The 21,373-nt window shown below is 46.4% G+C and overlaps 1 protein-coding gene across 4 annotated transcripts in view; it reads right to left on the reverse strand.

The window, feature by feature from the left end:
• Nucleotides 1-21,373, reverse strand: part of dbn1 (drebrin 1) — a 410,797-nt gene that overhangs the window by 73,922 nt on the left and 315,502 nt on the right. For all 4 annotated transcript variants that reach the window (XM_083638790.1, XM_083638791.1, XM_083638789.1 and 1 more), the window contains exons 4-7: nucleotides 19,495-19,569; nucleotides 15,409-15,561; nucleotides 9,520-9,597; nucleotides 805-956 (exon numbers count right to left, since the gene is read on the reverse strand). In XM_083638790.1, coding sequence (XP_083494916.1) covers nucleotides 805-956; nucleotides 9,520-9,597; nucleotides 15,409-15,561; nucleotides 19,495-19,569 — 458 coding nt within the window. The remainder of the gene's footprint in view (nucleotides 1-804; nucleotides 957-9,519; nucleotides 9,598-15,408; nucleotides 15,562-19,494; nucleotides 19,570-21,373) is intronic.

Here is a 21,373-nt window from a genome sequence, read left to right on the forward strand (position 1 = left end):
GGCACCCATTCTTCCCTGAAGCAAGGCACCCACAAGCTCTGTATATGAGCATGTGTTTGTTTGGCGGGGGGACTCACTACTAAAGGCTTGCAGCAAATTAAATTAGGCATAGCTTGGTTGCTAAGAAATTGACATATGTCCGTTTGCAAGATGTGTGTCTATATTTCTTTATCATATAATTGCTCGATATGTTATTATTACTATTGTACTTTGTTAATGTTGTGTCAGTTAGCCCTCCCTCCCCTGTTCTCTCCGTATAGTCTCCCACACTCCTCTATACTCCCATACTCTTCCTTACGCTCTCTCCTCCCCCACATTTCCCTTTCTCTCCCCACCTCCTCCCTCCCCCTGCTCTCTTCTCCCCCACATCCCCCCCTCCCCCCCCTTACCCCTCTCCTGCTCTCTCCTCTTGCTCCTTCCCCACCTCCTACACCACCCAACATCTCCCATTCCCTCCCCACCACATCACTCTCTCACATTCCCCCTGCTCTTCTCCCTTCTCCTGCTCTCTCCTCTGCTCTCTCTTCATTTCTATATTTTCTATATTTCCCCATCAATTGTTCAAATGTTATCTTTATTCTGTATATTCTTGCTACTGTTGTGTCAGCTAGAATTAGCTAGACATACTTTCTGTGAAGCCCTCTGAGACATGCTTGTGAATTAGGGCTACAGTATATAAATAAACTTGACTTGACTTGACTTGACATGTAAACAGCGTGTGTGTGTGTGTGTGTGTGTGTGTGTGTGTGTGTGTGTGTGTGTGTGTGTGTATGTGTGTGTGTGTGTGTGCGCGCATGTGTGTACCTGTGCTCCTCGATCTGGCGCTCCCTCTCGCGGTACCTCTTCTCGCGGTCCTCCTGCTCCTTCCTCTCCAGCTCCATCCGCTCCTCCTCGAACTTCGCCCGCTCCTCTGCCAGCTTCTGCTTCTCTACCTCCTTACGCAGCTCCTCCTCACGCTGCACACACATGCACGCGCACACACACACACACACACACACACACACACACACACACACACACACACACACAGACACACGCACACTTTTCAATCAACTTTCCTGTTACAGCACTCCTCAAGGAGGCAATAAGAAGAGGTTATTACAGTCTAACAAAATACAACATTTTCAACGTGGAGTGGAAGCATGCCTTGCACAGTCATTGTCTTGTGTGCCAATGTGTGCTGCTAGCTAGCATCAGGTCATGCTGTCCTAATGTGTGCTAGCTAGTATCAGGCCCTGCTTTCCTAATAGAGAGCCGAAGTGGAACGTCACTTCCTGCTTCAGCACTGTTAGTCCAGGCAAAGTAGCGTTTTACGACAAACTAATTGTAAAATAATTTTTTGCAGCTTAGATCATTTCTATGAGGTGTCCAGAACAACATACTAAAAGTCCTAAGAAATCCTAGTTGAGGAAATATGTTTAATTCTCATCAATCCAAGATGTGTGCCAGTAAGGCCAGACAACAATACACCCCAATGGGGCTATTTTTTTCCTTTACTCCTATCAAAATAAAACTTTATACAATGAAAGTATCCATGAAAAGTAACATTTTTTGTATTACAAGTTTCTTTGAAAATTAATTTGAATATGCAAATGAGCTATACACTAATCGAATATAGGCTACCCAAAATATACCCGCATAGGAGTAAAGGAAAAAATGAAGCCTATGACAATCAAACCTCACACAGTGAAAGTATACATGAAAAGGAACTTTTTTTTTGTTTTTACAAGTTTCTTGGAAAAATCTATTTTAAATATGCAAATGAGCTCAACACTAGGCCTAATTGACTTGTCCAATAAGCCATAAAGTCACAAGTAAAACAGGGGCCAAATAACTAACACATTCATGTCTATTCAGTAAGTTAACCTATGCATAAACAAGATAAATTTGAAGTCACTTGCCACACTTACCTGGGTCACTTCATAGAAGTGGACACCTCATAGAAATGATCTAAGCTGCAAAAAATTCTTTTACAATTAGTTTGTTTTTTGGTTCCAAAATGAGTTACTTTGCCTGGACTATGTACCAGAGATTTTCATCCGCCATTTATTTTCCCATAGACATTTCCTAAAATGCTTATAAAAATATGTTTTACTTGTTCAAACCAAACGGTTCAGATATATTTAGAAACAGGAGAGACCGCATAACATTTCACTTGGACCAAAATGTTTATTAATTTGGGCATGACCACACAATGGGGAGTTGTGAAAACTAAAAATACATAATGGGCGATAACTGCCTAACGGGCACGGCATATAATCGTTTGCGCATAACGTTAGTAATTAATTAAACAACCCTACAACTCACAGTTTAGACGAGCTTTTTCACTGAATAATTTGTCAATAAATGCCCCTATAACAAGAAATAATATGTTTAAGCCATCTATTATAGATGGGTCCTTCAATACCTGGGCCAAGAACGGACTAGCCAAATTAAAAGATTTATATATTAATGATAATTTCGCATCATTCGAACAGTTGAGTTTAAAATTCAAAATCCCCAACTTTCAGTTCTATAAATATTTACAGCTTCGTAGTTTTGTATCTTCATGTTCGGTTCATTACCCATCATTACCGCCCAGCTCTCTCCTTGAATCTGTTTTGGAGCTTAGCTCTTACCCCAAAGGGAGTATTGGAAGGATCTATACCTCACTCAACTCTCACAATCTAGAACCCTTGACACATTTAAAAAATCAATGGGAGGAAGAATTAGATACAGATCTTTCTGAGGATGTATGGGAGTCCATATTAGAAAAGATATTCTCCTCTTCAATTTGTTTAAAACATAAAGTCATACAATTCAAGATTGTACATAGACTGCATTGGTCCAGGGCGAGATTGGCCAAATTTACACCAGACATGGATCCCAATTGTGATCGCTGTCAAACAACCCCAGCCACTTTATCACATATGTTTTGGCTTTGCCCAAAATTTGTAGATTTTTGGCAGTCCATATTTAAATTATTTTCTGATATACTGGAAATATCCATTGAACCTCTTGCCATAATTGCAATCTTTGGTGTGATACCGCATGATCTCTCCCTCAACAAATGCAGCAAAAAGATGATAGCGTTTGGTACACTTCTGGCCAGAAGACTTGTACTCCTTAAATGGAAAGACAAGTTTCCTCCAACTTTCAATCACTGGGTCAGAGATCTCATGTATCATCTAACCCTAGAAAAAATCAGATACGCTACAAGGGGTTGTGCCCTCGACTTTTATACCATCTGGCAGCCAGTCCTGGACCAGGTAGAGAAAATGGACGCTAAAAGCATTTCAAATATATAGATTTACCCCCCCCCCCTTTCTCATATTTATTTTCATTAATCTGTTTTTGTTGTTGTTGTATGTTTTTTCTTTTGTGTGTATTTGTGTATTGATATACTGTGATGTATGTATGTGGTGTAATAGGCCAGGGGTTCTTGTGGGATGGGTTTTTGTTTAAAAGTGTCAAGTGTATTTGAATTTGTATTTTGTATTTTGTATAATATACAGAAAACAAATAAAAAAACTTTGAACAAAAAAACAACAACCCTACAACTCACGCCCAGATGCATCGATTTCCTCGAGTCGCAAGCACTACAAAGAAAACAGGTCTTTGCTATGTTCAGTCCTAAAATGCATCAAACCTACTAGAATTATACAGAATACAGGAAGCTAGACGTTTTTACCTTCAAAATAAAATAAATGTTGTATTACTTAGTGACAAAAAATCAGAATGGTCGACTCACTACGGGTTAAAATTGACTTTTCGAAGGGAGCAGATATTCTTCCAGTTTATCTCTGTTCTGTATCTTTCGAAACACACACAAAAAAACATTACATGTGCATTTACTTTATTTAATTGCCATTATTGCGAAGGTTATACCCGGAAGTTTTCGTTTTATACTGCCTGACTTGACGCTACTTGGAATTTGCAGTTCTGCCCTTGAATCTTCACAAACGCTGTGTAAACGTTAAATCAAAGCCATGAACGCAACCAGATCCAGATACCCTACCTAGTGATGTCCAATACTGGGAAGCGGGACGACCCTCACGTCCAAAAATGCTCATTAAATGTGTGTGCTGTGCGAAGCTATGCAGAAAGGAAATCGGATCAGAGCCATGAGCCTTTCAATCCAGCAACATGTTGGCTGTCGCAGAGTCGCACACGGAGCAGGTTTGAGGCGCTTCATTGGAAAAACTGAGACGGCATGATGTTTTTTTGCTCGCTCATTCACATCGACTATTTATATAATAATAATCTGTCACGCTGGCTTTCTGTCTCTGTCCTCATGCACTCACTGAGCTGGCTACTTCACGGAGCTCTGGAGGGGGGGGGGGGGGACAATCCGCCCCTGATAGTAGGGCTGGGGGTACACTTCCCTACGGCTAGGAGGAGGATCGCGGGAGCGCGCATAGCTCACCAAAATTTGTTCACACATACACACACATCCCATAGTTTGTCAATTAATTTCTAGCATAGCTGTGCGTGTCACTTGATTTGGCGTGACACTTAGTGGTGAGTGTAACTTGATTTGGTGTGACACTTAAAGCTAATTTATAATAACTGCGGAGTGTCGCGGAGAGGAGGCTCTGTGCGGCGAGCGCGGCGCTCCGCACAGGCTCTGCGTAGGGACTGCACGGAGCTCCGCGCTCCTCTCAAAAAATGTAACTCCGCGGAGCCCGCCGCGAGCTCGTGCAGTCAATTCCGAGGCTATGATTGGCTAATGTTTGCTATGGTTTGTATAGGGAAGAAGCCTCCACAAACTGACCAAGTGACCGGCAAAATCAGTGCAAAATGAACGGGTTTGAGCATCGCCTGGCAGAAGAAGTACAGACATACAGAAATTTGTATGATTCATCCACCCGAGACTACAAAGACCTACAGATTACTAATAATTCGTGGAGGGAAATTGGTAGAGTTTTGTCAACAGATCCTGACATCTGTAAACAAAAGTGGAAGAAACGTCGGGACAAATTTGTGAAAGCCAAAAAAGAAGGTGAAAGGAAAGAGTGGGGATGGCGGTGGGAAAATAACTCCTCCCATCTTAAACAAGCTGCCTTGGCTCAGTGTTTTTGGGAAAAAAGTCTGAATAGCCTACAATTTACTACGTCAATAAAAACTTGATTTGAGATCGAAAAAATTAAATGCAAAGTACAAAAACAAGAAGACAACAAACTTACTTGCTAAAAACAAACTGAAAATAGCCTACAATTGCACTAGGATTGATTATACGCCGATATAAATCAGGATCACACACGGAAGAACTGATGTGACATTTGCATTCCTGCTAAAAACACAACGGGAGCCTGGAGGGGGATTCTCCTCTCTCTGCAGACACTGCACTCCTACCGTATTTACCATAAAAGGATGTGCCTCTGCGGAGAGAACGGTCTTGCCGTGAACACCGCGGACACCGGACACTCCGCAGTAGTGGTGAGTGTCACTTGATTTGGTGTGACACTTAGTGGTGAGTGTCACTTGATTTGGCGTGACACTTAAGCCCAATTTATGATTCGTCTGCCGACACTTTTGAAACGGTCGCCGACAGAAATGAGGACTTGAGTCGACACTTTCAAGTGTCGGCGAGCAGTGTCTGCTACCTGGTGAAATGTCTAGTGTCGCTGACTACGTCACATAATGTCGCGCAAGTCTGATTGGCTATATAGACGGCACAAGCTTGATTTCCTTGTTTTGGTTTTCACTCGATTGAAATTAATGAAAGTGTCTCTGCTATTTTTATCAGCCTGTCCTTGATGTATGACTTCGTGAAAATCACAAAGAACATTGTGCATTTCCCAGAGCGAGAGGAGGTGAGTTGTGTGTCGTTTATATGCGGCTGCAGTCAAGTACGTTACATCTTGCCTCCGAGGTGGTTTCACGCATTCCATGCCCTCTCTTGCCATGGCTGTCTGCAGCGTTCGGGTGTCACGTGACTGTTGAACGAGGCGAACATTCACTGAAGTATAAATACAACACCATGAGCGACACTTTATTTTTTGTCTGCAACCATGTGCTGAGCGACACTTTCTAATAAGTATAAATTAAGCTTTAGTGGTGAGTGTAACTTGATTTGGCATGCCACTTAGTGGCGAGTGTAACTTGATTTGGTGTGACACTTAGTGGTGAGTGTCACTTGATTTGGCGTGACACTTAGTGGTGAGTGTCAGTTGATTTGGCGTGACATTTAGTGGTGAGTGTAACTTGATTTGGCCTGACACTTAGTGGTGAGTGTCACTTGATTTGGCGTGACATTTAGTGGTGAGTGTAACTTGATTTGGCCTGACACTTAGGTCGTTTTCACACTGGAACATTTAGGTCGACTTAACTGAGTTTTAGGGCCAAACACGGCGCGACTGGGTCAGTGTGAACATGCCACTCGAACTCGTAGTCGACGTAACTCACTCGCTCTCGGTTCAGCTGGAGAGGGTGGTTTCGGAGCGGCTTGCGTCGCCCTAACCCTACCCTAAATACGGCGCGAGTGATGTGTGAACGCGCGCCGACTTCAGCTCGTTCTAATGCTGTATTTCTAATGTTAACGTCAATTCGGCGTTCACAAACATTGCATAAACAGTTATTGGCCAAATTACCACCAAGGGCATAGCAAGCCTAGCGTTACAAACGTTAATGTTTACAACTTACCTGGCTGTTCGCCGATAATATCTGCGTATGGTGAGGGCTTCACGGTTCAACAGAATCAATCTGCGCCTTGTCCTGCTTTGTCTGGAGATTCGCATCCGCCGCCTCCATTACATGAAAACATTGTTTTCCAGATGCAGCCGTGCCTCGTTTTCAAATTCAACACTTTCCCGATATTGAAAGAGTCAAAAGATGTAAAATGCAAAAAGCAGTACCAAGAGCAAACGGCGTTGTTCATTCTCCATTCTCCATCTCGGGACAAATATTGCAAACTAGCTTAGGATAAATGTCAGGATATATAACAAAGACTGTGAATGCTCTATGTTGATGTATCTGTCCCTATAGAAATAAACTTTTCAATCAATCGTTCAGTTCTGTTTACATCCCGCCGGGCTTCCTTTCCGGGTGGAATTACGCTATACGCGTCTACTTCCGTCTGGTTGGCATGGATACATGACGCTCCACTCTGTAGAACGACGGCCTGGGCGCGGTGATAAAAAACACATGTGAAACGAAGCCGCTCTAGTTGAAAATTGAAACATTGTATACTTTTCACTGCTGCGGCAGCGCCTGGCTCGACCCAAATATGTGTGAAAACGACCTTAGTGGTGAGTGTAACTTGATTTGTCGTGACACTTAGTGGTGAGTGTAACTTGATTTGGCCTGACACTTAGTGGTGAGTGAAACTTGATTTGGCGTGACATTTAGTGGTGAGTGTAACTTGATTTGGCCTGACACTTAGTGGTGAGTGTAACTTGATTTGTCGTGACATTTAGTGGTGAGTGTAACTTGATTTGTCATGACATTTAGTGGTGAGTGTAACTTTATTTGGCCTGACACTTAGTGGTGAGTGTAACTTGATTTGTCATGACATTTAGTGGTGAGTGTAACTTGATTTGGCGTGACATTTAGTGGTGAGTGTAACTTGATTTGTCATGACATTTAGTGGTGAGTGTAACTTTATTTGGCCTGACACTTAGTGGTGAGTGTAACTTGATTTGTCATGACATTTAGTGGTGAGTGTAACTTGATTTGGCGTGACATTTAGTGGTGAGTGTAACTTGATTTGGCCTGACACTTAGTGGTGAGTGTAACTTGATTTGGCGTGACATTTAGTGGTGAGTGTAACTTGATTTGGCCTGACACTTAGTGGTGAGTGTCACTTGATTTGGCCTGACACTTAGGCCCCTATTCTCCCACAGGCCTTCGGCGCTAAAACGGGCCTTAAACGCAAAAAAACGTGCCTTGCGCCTGTTTTGGGACGATATCAATATGGCTTTACGCTGCCAAATGCGCTTTAGGCCGAATGGGCGTGGCGCAGTCCCAGAATGGGCCAAAGTGGGCGTGTCGGCGCTAAATACCGGCCTACTGATATCTTCCGACCTGGCGTAAATTTAGCGCCTTGCGCTTTTGAAAAGCAGGCCTATTCAGTGCGCCAGCTGCGCGGAGCGCTCCCCTCTGGCTCTCTCCCTCCCCTCTGGCTCTCTCCTCTGTCACCCTTCTCTGTGTTACTCTCTCCCTCTCTCCTCAGTCTGACAGGCACAATGCGACTGTCTCTCTCTGACTCCCTCGCTCAGACAGACACAACACACGTCCTATAGGAAATAGCAGTTGTAATAGTTCACTGCCTGTGAATGTCCCAGCATGCAATTGGGTACTCCATTTCGCTACTAAATAGCAACCAAATGAGGCGAAATAGATATAAAAGGTCGATCTAAAATAATGTGTAATGGTAACACAGCCTGCAATTGTAGAACATTTCAATATTGGACCAAATAAAACATCGAAATTAAAACACCACCCTAAGTGAAACATATATGTCCTCCTGGGCCTATATATATCCCTTGTCGATTTAACGTGATTTAGATAAGTGTTAGCGGAACGCGCTTCTACTGTCATGTGCTATACTGTGATGTCCGCTCCAATAACTTGGCCCTACTTCACATTTAGTTTTACAATAAAAACACATTTATGCAATGACTTTACATAATGTAGGGTATATTTATGTGCATCATTCTACCTGCAGCAGGGGAGAGAAAACGATATCGTTCTGGACAAACTTTCACCAATATAAAATTAATCTCATCATATAGGGATAGGCTATATTTTTCTAGCTGATGCCTTTAGAACATTCTTTTCACTTTGATCTTGCTATAGTGTAGCGTATTTACATGCTTGCAGTATTTAAACTGCAGTTAGATTGGTTTGAGAAGCATAATAATATGGAATAATAGCCTATATGGAGACAGACAGACTGGATGAAGGGGGGGGGGGGGGGGGGGCAGAGCGCTTGGCTTCTGTCTGGTTTTGCTGGAACAGTGGAATTGGAGCTTAAAAGGCAAGCGTGCGATTCGTTTATTGCACTTATCCAATGAGCATGACGGTGCATAATTTTACGCTTAAAAGGCGTGGTTGTAATGCTTTAGGCTGCGTCTAGCGCCAAGACCAAGATATCAAGTGCGCTGGTCCACGCCCACTGCGCCAGGCACTCGGCGTAGAAACTAGGCCGATGCAACGATAGGGGCCTTAGTGGTGGATTGGTGGGTAGGGGTGCACATCTCAGCCACTCACACTAAGATGCTCTGAGAACCCCGACTGTCTCAGCTGCTGAGAAAACAGCAGTATTGAGGATTCAAAGTGTTTCTCTACTAAAAAAATAAAAAATAAATCTGCTTAATATTTCTGTGCTGGAGAAAGACTGGTGTTGAAGGATTCCTAGAAACTGCTGAACTCTGAATAAAAACTACTACTATTCAGAAATAATTCCAAAATAGCGAAGATTTAAAAATGCTCAAGAATGTATTTTTCTCCAAATTCAAACTTACAGTAAGAGTAATGATGGAAGTTCAAAGGATTTTGCCTCCTTCCCCCCATCCCTCCGTCCCACACCCCACCTACCTTGGCCTGTTCCCAGAACTCCTCTCTATTGATTTTCTTCATCTCGATCTCTGCATTGGTCTTCTCGTACACCGTGCCCTGGAGGAGAGAGAGAGAGTCACACACACGTATTTCTGCACCACTGGGACTGTAAATATCTTGGTACCTAATGGGCTCACCTATGAAGCCTTGTCACTGTCCAAAATGCGTGAGCACAAATTAGTTCCACACTCCTCTACACACACTCTACAGCTGCCCACACTCCTCTACACTCACTCTACAGCTGCCCACGCTCCTCTACACTCACTCTACAGCTGCCCACGCTCCTCTACACTCACTCTATAGCTGCCCACACTCCTCTACACTCACTCTACAGCTGCCCACACTCCTCTACACTCACTCTACAGCTGCCCACGCTCCTCTACACTCACTCTACAGCTGCCCACACTCCTCTACACTCACTCTACAGCTGCCCACGCTCCTCTACACTCACTCTACAGCTGCCCACACTCCTCTACACTCACTATACAGCTGCCCACACTCCTCTACACTCACTCTACAGCTGCCCACGCTCCTCTACATGCACTCTACAGCTGCCCACACTCCTCTACACTCACTCTACAGCTGCCCACAGTCCTCTACACTCACTCTACAGCTGCCCACACTCCTCTACACTCACTCTACAGCTGCCCACACTCCTCTACACTCACTATACAGCTGCCCACACTCCTCTACACTCACTCTACAGCTGCCCACACTCCTCTACACTCACTCTACAGCTGCCCACGCTCCTCTACACTCACTCTACAGCTGCCCACACTCCTCTACATGCACTCTACAGCTGCCCACACTCCTCTACACTCACTCTACAGCTGCCCATGCTCCTCTACACTCACTCTACAGCTGCCAACACTCCTCTACACTCACTCTACAGCTGCCCACGCTCCTCTACACTCACTCTACAGCTGCCCACACTCCTCTACACTCACTCTACAGCTGCCCACGCTCCTCTACACTCACTCTACAGCTGCCCACACTCCTCTACACTTACTCTACAGCTGCCCACACTCCTCTACACTTACTCTACAGCTGCCCACACTCCTCTACACTCACTCTACAGCTGCCCACACTCCTCTACACTCACTCTACAGCTGCCCACAGTCCTCTACACTTACTCTACAGCTGCCCACACTCCTCTACACTCACTCTACAGCTGCCCACACTCCTCGACATGCACTCTATAGCTGCCCACGCTCCTCTACACTCACTCTACAGCTGCCCACACTCCTCTACACTCACTCTACAGCTGCCCACACTCCTCTACACACACTCTACAGCTGCCCACGCTCCTCTACATGCACTCTATAGCTGCCCACACTCCTCTACACTCACTCTACAGCTGCCAACACTCCTCTACACTCACTCTACAGCTGCCCACACTCCTCTACACTCACTCTACAGCTGCCAACACTCCTCGACATGCACTCTATAGCTGCCCACGCTCCTCTACACTCACTCTACAGCTGCCCACGCTCCTCTACATGCACTCTACAGCTGCCCACACTCCTCGACATGCACTCTATAGCTGCCCACACTCCTCTACACTCACTCTACAGCTGCCCACACTCCTCTACACTCACTCTACAGCTGCCCACGCTCCTCTACACTCACTCTACAGCTGCCCACGCTCCTCTACACTCACTCTACAGCTGCCCACACTCCTCTACATGCACTCTACAGCTGCCCACACTCCTCGACATGCACTCTATAGCTGCCCACACTCCTCTACACTCACTCTACAGCTGCCCACGCTCCTCTACACTCACTCTACAGCTGCCAACACTCCTCTACACTCACTCTACAGCTGCCCACACTCCTCGACATGCACTCTATAGCTGCCCACGCTCCTCTACACTCACTCTACAGCTGCCCACGCTCCTCTACATGCACTCTACAGCTGCCCACGCTCCTCTACACTCACTCTACAGCTGCCCACACTCCTCTACACTTACTCTACAGCTGCCCACACTCCTCTACACTCACTCTACAGCTGCCCACGCTCCTCTACATGCACTCTACAGCTGCCAACACTCCTCTACACTCACTCTACAGCTGCCCACGCTCCTCTACATGCACTCTACAGCTGCCAACACTCCTCTACACTCACTCTACAGCTGCCCACACTCCTCTACACTCACTCTACAGCTGCCCACACTCCTCTACATGCACTCTACAGCTGCCCACACTCCTCTACACTCACTCTACAGCTGCCCACGCTCCTCTACACTCACTCTACAGCTGGCCACACTCCTCTACATGCACTCTATAGCTGCCCACACTCCTCTACACTCTCTACAGCTGCCCACGCTCCTCTACACTCACTCTACAGCTGCCCACACTCCTCTACACTCACTCTACAGCTGCCCACACTCCTCTACACTCACTCTACAGCTGCCCACACTCCTCTACATGCACTCTATAGCTGCCCACACTCCTCTACACTCACTCTACAGCTGCCCACGCTCCTCTACACTCACTCTACAGCTGCCAACACTCCTCTACACTCACTCTACAGCTGCCCACACTCCTCGACATGCACTCTATAGCTGCCCACGCTCCTCTACACTCACTCTACAGCTGCCCACGCTCCTCTACATGCACTCTACAGCTGCCCACGCTCCTCTACACTTACTCTACAGCTGCCCACACTCCTCTACACTCACTCTACAGCTGCCCACGCTCCTCTACACTCACTCTACAGCTGCCCACGCTCCTCTACATGCACTCTATAGCTGCCCACACTCCTCTACACTCACTCTACAGCTGCCCACGCTCATCTACACTCACTCTACAGCTGCCCATGCTCCTCTACACTTACTCTACAGCTGCCCACACTCCTCTACACTCACTCTACAGCTGCCCACACTCCTCTACACTTACTCTACAGCTGCCCACACTCCTCTACACTTACTCTACAGCTGCCCACGCTCCTCTACACTCACTCTATAGCTGCCCACACTCCTCTACACTCACTCTACAGCTGCCCACACTCCTCTACACTCACTCTACAGCTGCCAACACTCCTCTACACTTACTCTACAGCTGCCCACGCTCCTCTACATGCACTCTACAGCTGCCCACGCTCCTCTACACTTACTCTACAGCTGCCCACACTCCTCTACACTCACTCTACAGCTGCCAACACTTCTCTACACTCACTCTACAGCTGCCCACACTCCTCTACACTTACTCTACAGCTGCCCACACTCCTCTACACTCACTCTACAGCTGCCCACACTCCTCTACACTCACTCTACAGCTGCCCACGCTCCTCTACATGCACTCTACAGCTGCCAACACTCCTCTACACTCACTCTACAGCTGCCCACGCTCCTCTACATGCACTCTACAGCTGCCAACACTCCTCTACACTCACTCTACAGCTGCCCACACTCCTCTACACTCACTCTACAGCTGCCCACGCTCCTCTACATGCACTCTACAGCTGCCCACACTCCTCTACACTCACTCTACAGCTGCCCACGCTCCTCTACATGCACTCTACAGCTGCCCACACTCCTCTACACTCACTCTACAGCCGCCCACAGGGATTGTTTTTGGGAGCTTTCACAGCACTCGCACGAGCAGTATTACAGCCTAAGAGAAGAACAGCATGCTTTGAGCCCACTCAGAATCCTAAAGAGCGCATCACATCACACTATCACTGCTCTCCTGCTCGCAAAGCTTTCACCTCTAGTGAATGTATCGCTAAATATAATTGGTTACAGTCCTCATCTTTTATGATTGGCCGTTGTCTTTGTATCGGCACAAGTAAACAAAGAAGGATGAAGTGAAATGCTGCTGTCTTCCTCCTGCAAGCCGCACTGGATTACTGTAAATATGAAATGTTTCTCTCTCTTTACTCCTCTCTCTCTCACAACATTGGCTCCTTGCTCATCCTCTCTCTCTCTCTCACCACATTGGCTCCTTGCTTGTCCTCTCTCTCTCTCTCTCTCTCACACACACACACACACACACACACACACACACACACACACACACAACACGTTGCCTCCTTGCTCATCCTCTCTCTCTCTCTCACCATGTTGCCTCCTTGCTTGTCCTCTCTCTCACCACATTGCCTCCTTGCTCATCCTCTCTCTCTCTCTCTCTCTCTCTCTCTCTCTCACCACATTCCCTCCTTGCTCATCCTCTCTCTCTCTCTCTCTCTCTCTCACCACATTGCCTCCTTGCTCATCCTCTCTCTCTCTCTCTCTCTCTCTCTCTCTCTCACCACATTGCCTCCTTGCTCATCCTCTCTCTCTCTCTCTCTCTCTCTCTCTCACCACGTTGCCTCCTTGCTCGTCCTCTCGCTCTCTCTCTCACCACATTGCCTCCTTGCTCATCCTCTCTCTCTCTCTCTCTCTCTCACCACATTGCCTCCTTGCTCGTCTCCTCTCTCTCTCACCACATTGCCTCCTTGCTCGTCTCCTCTCTCTCTCTTTCTCTCTCTCTCTCTCACCACATTGCCTCCTTGCTTGTCCTCTCTCTCTCTCACCACATTGCCTCCTTGCTTGTCCTCTCTCTCTCACCACATTGCCTCCTTGCTTGTCCTCTCTCTCTCTCACCACATTGCCTCCTTGCTTGTCCTCTCTCTCTCTCACCACATTGCCTCCTTGCTCGTCTCCTCTCTCTCTCACCACGTTGCCTCCTTGCTCGTCTCCTCTCTCTCTCTCTCTCTCTCTCTCTCTCTCTCTCTCACCACATTGCCTCCTTGCTCATCCTCTCTCTCTTTCTCTCTCTCTCTCTCTCACCACATTGCCTCCTTGCTTGTCCTCTCTCTCTCACCACATTGCCTCCTTGCTCGTCTCCTCTCTCTCACCACGTTGCCTCCTTGCTCGTCTCCTCTCTCTCTCTCTCTCTCACCACGTTGCCTCCTTGCTCGTCCTCTCTCTCTTTCTCTCTCTCTCACCACATTGCCTCCTTGCTTGTCCTCTCTCTCTCACCAGATTGCCTCCTTGCTCATCCCCTCTCTCTCTCTCTCTCTCTCTCTCACCAGATTGCCTCCTTGCTCATCCCCTCTCTCTCTCTCTCTCGCTCTCTCTCTCTCTCTCTCTCTCTCACACCACATTGCCTCCTTGCTCATCCTCTCTCTCTCTCTCTCTCTCTCACCACATTGCCTCCTTGCTCATCCTCTCTCTCTCTCTCTCTCTCACCACATTGCCTCCTTGCTCGTCTCCTCTCTCTCTCTTTCTCTCTCTCTCTCTCACCACATTGCCTCCTTGCTTGTCCTCTCTCTCTCTCACCACATTGCCTCCTTGCTTGTCCTCTCTCTCTCACCACATTGCCTCCTTGCTTGTCCTCTCTCTCTCTCACCACATTGCCTCCTTGCTTGTCCTCTCTCTCTCTCACCACATTGCCTCCTTGCTCGTCTCCTCTCTCTCTCACCACGTTGCCTCCTTGCTCGTCTCCTCTCTCTCTCTCTCTCTCTCTCTCACCACATTGCCTCCTTGCTCATCCTCTCTCTTTCTCTCTCTCTCTCTCTCTCTCACCACATTGCCTCCTTGCTTGTCCTCTCTCTCTCACCACATTGCCTCCTTGCTCGTCTCCTCTCTCTCTCACCACGTTGCCTCCTTGCTCGTCTCCTCTCTCTCTCTCTCTCTCTCTCACCACGTTGCCTCCTTGCTCGTCCTCTCTCTCTTTCTCTCTCTCTCTGTCTCTCTCTCTCTCTCTCACCACATTGCCTCCTTGCTTGTCCTCTCTCTCTCACCAGATTGCCTCCTTGCTCATCCCCTCTCTCTCTCTCTCTCTCTCTCTCACCACATTGCCTCCTTGCTTGTCCTCTCTCTCTCACCAGATTGCCTCCTTGCTCATCCCCTCTCTCTCTCTCTCTCTCTCTCTCTCTCTCACCACGTTGCCTCCTTGCTCGTCCTCTCTGGTTCTCAGGCGGCTGAGGACGGGACTGGCCACGGCTGCCGCCGCTGTGCCGTTGGTCAGCCGCTGTCCGATGGCGGATGGGTCGATGTCCTCCACGCTACTGGCGTTCACGATCACGTCCACTCCCTGAGGGCGTTTAGAATGATAGCAAAGACACAACACAAATGGAATTATGCAGCGACCAAAACAGTGTTAAACAAATCAAAACTCTCTTCTAGATTGTTTAGATTGTTTTTTAGATTGTTTAAAGTAGCCGCACTTTGCCCTGAGGGAAACAGAAAGGCTTTGCAAAGAAATTCATACATGGGATCAACGTCACTATTTATGTTTGTCGAAGAAACTGGACACAAGATACATTATTATTGCCACGCAACAATATTGGTGGTATTTAAACATATTTTTTATTACGGTTTAAACCTATTTTAAGTGTTTAAGCAGAAGCCTTTACATCAAATTGACTTCAAGAGAATGAAGTGCATTGAACCAGGTGTGTCTGGTAGTGTATGCTACCGTATATACATTAAATGGAGTTATATTAATAATACTGAGCGTGTGCACCTTTCTACAGTACATCGTCCTTCCCCTCCTCCTCCTCATCGCTCATTTCTACCGTACCTCATTGGTTTTCCCTCGAGGTCTCGCCCACTGAGCAGCCTCGCCCGCAGGCCTCACCTGCTCAACTACTGTAGGCCTGCCCTTCTGTGCATGCTGCGCAGCCTCACCCACAGGCCTTGACCAGCTCAGTGGCCTTGTGGTCTGAGTGTCCGCCCTGAGACTGGGAGGTCGTGAGTTCGATCCCCGGGCCGAGTCATACCAAAGACTATAAAAATGGGACCCATTTGCCTCCCTGCTTGGCACTCAGCATCAAAGTGCTAGAGTGTTAGAATTGGGGGGTTAAATCACCATGGCCCTGTAGTTCAAAACTTTTAATCCCTATCTGATCTGATCAGATTTGGATTTTGGGTAGTTCAAAACCAAAAAACAGGATTAGGATCACTTTGATATCCGATCAGATCAGGAAATCAAATCCAAGCTTTAACACATTGAGTGCCACAGCGCTTCAGTAAAATTGTCTGGAGCCTGTGCCAGATTCACTTCCATTCAGTTGAAAACAGCTATAGAATTTTTTCTATTAGGGCTATATGAACAGGGTTGGACTCTAATGAAACATTGGACACTCCTACTTCTTTCAAAGAAGAAATTTTGTTTCTAGACAGTTCCATTATGAAATGACAGACTCTGAAAGAAGCGCACTTTCAAGGGTTTTCTGCCGTCTTTTTTTACTTTTCAAGATAAAGTCACTTTTATGAATGAGAGAAGGTTTAGCCGTTCGGCTTCGGGTGCTGCCTTTCTGGCGGGTGGTCGTGTGGAGGGGCTGTGTGCAGGCGGATAGACAGCGGCGGAGGAGCTCAGTTGTGGGCTTGGATCGCAGCCAACTGTCGGCTGCGGACAGAGCAATCTGTGTGGCTCTGGCTGCAGCATGCGTCGGTGTCTCTCTGATCACGGCTTTCTCCGTTTTCTCCTGCACAAAGTAAAGGATCTGAGGTGGGTGGCGCAGCTCCCGTATAGAGTTTTAAGGTGGCGCCGTGTGATCCCTTGAAGGGATTCATGCTCACTGGCTGGGTACGACCTTAAACAGCAGAATTATGGAATAATATGAATTATGATTTTAGGACGTCCACAGACGTCCTTGGCACTCCTCGTTACTTTTTTTTAGGACGTCCAGAGACGTCCTTGGCACTCAATGTGTTAATCTGGATCAAATCTTCAAAACGGGTAGTTCAAAGCGACAACACAGGATTGGGATCAGTTTGATCCCAAAAAACTGGATTATCTTGATCCCATGGTGGATTTGTGGATTACCAGAGCAAAATGTACTATACAATTTATTTAAAAATATTTTTCAATATAAATAAGATGGCAAAGTTTGTTAACTGAAATAATACACAATTTTTAGCCTTCATGACAAATACATTTAATTTTTAATTTTTTGGTCACGTTTGTGGTGGCCTATTTTGTTTTCAACCAAATCTTGATGACATAAATGTTTATGCTCATAAAAGTATCACAACAAAGATTGTCAATCACAAATGTAATTTAGATTAAAGAAAAAATATCTTCAACAAAAAAAAAGGTCCATCATCTGTCATCACCTTTCAAAAGTACAATAGCATCTCGCATTGCACCACCACTCAGTCTCTCATTAATGGCCCAATCCCACCGCAGCTAGTAGCGCGGTCCCGCTCCGCTCGACTCGACTTTTGGTCTCATCCCACCGGTATAAACCGGCCCAGCTCGCTTTGATTTGGGGCTGAGTCGTGCTACTTTTAGTACCTGCCTCGTCGGGGTTCTATTCTGCGAACCCGGGTTCATACGGTGACGTGAAAACATTGTAGACGACTGATTGGTCAGGCAGAATCGTGTTTACTCTCTATCCTACTGACTGTCAATGCAGCGCTGCATACCAGTTTACTTACCTACTCTTCTCTTCTATTATGCTCTTCCATCAGTCTTTTGTTTTGCTGCCTTCGCCTCTGGTGAAATAAAATCGGCGCGGTGGTTTCAATTGTCCAAAAGTCCGCTGCTCTGAAGCGCTTGTGTAGTTAGTGCTGCGTCGGCTCCGCTAGGCCGCAGGCGCTTGGTGAAGCCGCGGTTTTGCCTGGTGAGGCCGCGGGGGTAGAGGCTTCACTCTAGCGCAAACCCCGTCCCTCGTGCCCGCCCCTTTAGCAGCGCTTGTGAGTTTTGACTAACAACAAAGTGATATCCATTCTCCTGGTCGATTGTCACTTTTGCCCATGTACACTGTAACACCCGCCCAACATGCTGTGATGCTATGAGCTGGATGCTCAGGCCAGGATCAAGGACTGTGGTCATGCCAGCACTGCTCTCTCTCTCTCTCTCTCTCTCTCTCACTCACACACACACACACACACACACTGTAGGTCATTTAGAGGCACCAGTATTTCATAAACAGTTTAAAAGTTCTGTGTATGGATTTAATTGTAACGTTATGTTATAGCATATTTCGGGACATGGGTGGAGGGCAGATATGCGGTCGCTTGGACGACCAGGTGTGGGCGGGGGCAGATGAAAGGCGGTCGAAGCAGAACGTCCATCGGGTTGAAGCAAGTAGAGCCGAGTGGTGACGGGCTGTGCAGGGCTGTAAAATGTGGTGGAATTGAGCCATTAGAGGGAAATCCATAGGTGGGCCTAGATCATCAGCAGGTGCAAGGGGCTCTGGGGGATCATCGATGTCAGAGAGGGGGACTGCGATGGACAGCGATATTGTGTAGCACAATACAAGCCAGTGTTATGTTATGTTAGAATTCAGCTCCTCAAAGCACGCCTGGATGATCCAGCTGCCTTTGAATTAATGTTTTTTTGTTGTTACCCTAGTGGGAGTATTTTTTCCATTATGATTTTATGTCCTTTATGTATTTAAAAATATAATTAGACATTATAGATGTCTCTGCAATGTGGTCTCTTGTCTTCCTCCTTGTATTATTTTTCATATCCACTAGATGGAGATCGGTAGGATTAAAGCACTGATATTCAGGATCTAGTAATCTTGAAAAGTCTGAAACTAGATCAGGGTGATCCTATCCTGAATTGCTTTGAAATACTGGGACAAAATCTGGCCGAGTTGTCTGATCCTGGATCACAGAAAATGGGATTTCAAAATCTGATCGGATCTGATTGAGATTAAAAGTTTTGAACTACTGGGCCCATGTGATTCCCGAGCGCGGCGCTGCTGCTGCTCACCGCTCCCCCAGGGGATGGGTCAAATGCGGAGAACAAATTTCACACATTGTGTGACAATCAGTGGGACTTTACCTTTACCTTTACCTCACCTGCTCAACTAGGCCTGCCTTTCTGTGCATGCTGCGCAGCCTCGCCCGCAGGCCTCACCTGCTCAACTGGCCTAGCAGTGGTGTGTGTACAGAAATAACAGACCGCTGAATGCCGTAATTGACCAATCGGAATCGAATATTCAACCAGGCTGTGTGATAAATGATAAGGATGTGTTTTTCAGGACAGCAGAGACAGTGAGGGTCTGACCTGGAAGAACTCTGCGATGGTGGCAACATGGCTGGCACACGCACACTTCCTGGCATCTGGCACGTCTTCCCCAACCTGGAGGGGGGGAGCAGGATTATTGTTACAGCTTCAAACTATCAGAATCTGAATCAGCTTTATTGGACAAGCATGTAGACATACAAGGAATTTGACTCTGGTATACGTTGCTCTCAATGTACTTACAAACACATCGAGGCCATAAAGGTACATCAGGTACATCAAGGCCTTATCCTTCCACCAGACCCAAGATCTTACATATACATGAGCAAACCTACGTATGTAGACAGCCAAAGCAAAGGACGTACATTCATAAGAAGTGACACTCAATTGATCACTCCATTGCAACATCAACGCGCAGCACCAGAGCTACGTAGTACACACGCCTCCGCCATTTTGGCCCCTAAGAAGACTAGTGAAACCTGTCTGTCAGTAAAATGTCCCGCCCTACAAATTTGCAGTAGAAACACGTGATCTTGCATTACAACAGGATGAATGACACCGGCTGCAGTAATCACAGCCTATTCAGATCCTACTATTCACCTTACAGTATGTAGCCACGCCCATTTGACCCGGTTGTGTGGTCGTGTCACAACTTCCGCTAAAAATAAAATAAAATAAAATGGCTGGCTGCTCCAATATCATCTAACTCTGAATTAACTAATAATTTGGCCAATTGTATGTAACATACCAAATAAAAGCAAACGGCAATGTCTAAGAATGCAACGCCATGTAACTGGCTCGTTAAGTCTCGCATTCCAGGGAATTACGTTGTCTGCGGGTCTTATTGACGTAAGTGGCTCGAGCGCTCGCTTTCTTTGTTGGAGTCCAGGTATGTTTTACAAGAAAGTGCTCGTCATTGTCGACGATCACGTTATCTGACCTGGCTAACAGTGGATACTCGCTTGCTTGCTGTGTACCGAGCTCAAAGTAGTACAGTAGGCTACGTTCTTTATTTTACCCGCTGCACTGTCCGCTCCAAAAACAACTCTCTTATTTTGCGCAGTGACCGCCGGAAGTGTTAACAGGACCCGGAAGAATTTGGCCCACTGTAAGGTCTGAACATAAGGTGAATAGAGAGGCAAAGTGAAAGTCACTTCCTACTTCAGCACTGTACCAGAGATTTTCATCATAATTTATTTTCCCATAGACATTTCATAAAATGTTTATAAAAATAGTTTTATTGGTCAAACCAAATGGTTCAGATATATTTAGAATCGGGAGAGACCATAGAGGCATAGAACATTTCACTCGGACCAAAACAAAACAAAAAACATTGAAAGAATATTTTCTTTAAATCTGCAGTTTTTTTTTTTTAAGTTTTAGTCAGAGTGAAATGTTATGTGGTCTCTCCTTGTCCGTCCGTACGTCCGATGTTCGTTAACAAGATATCTGAGAAACGCCTTGACAGAATTTCATCAAATTTGCCTCAAACATAGACTTGGACTCAATGATGAACTGATTAGATTTTGGTGGTCAAAGTTCAAGGTCACTGTGACCTCTCGAATGCCATTTTCAAGCTCTATCTCAGTAACACCTTGACGGAATTTCTTCACATTAGGCTCAAACGTCAAAGTCTGGACAGATATGCATGTCAACTGCTCCCTTGTTGGCGGAGGCATATATCCACGGTGCGGTCATTCTAGTTTAATTCTCTCTTTTTCCTCTTTCTTTGGCCAATGCCTTCTATCTATCTATCTCACACACTTGTCTCTCTCCCTCTCCCTCTCTCTGTCTCCCCCCCTCTCGCTCTCCCCCTCTCTCTGGACTTGCTGCCAGTCGCAATTCACTGTACAAACACTGGATCTCTGGGCCCATCGCCTTCTGTCCGTTTATATTGTACCTCTCTCTTTCTCTTTTCATT

The sequence above is a fragment of the Poromitra crassiceps genome, assembly GCF_964638095.1.
Source record: "Poromitra crassiceps genome assembly, chromosome: 1".
NCBI lineage: Eukaryota > Metazoa > Chordata > Actinopteri > Beryciformes > Melamphaidae > Poromitra > Poromitra crassiceps.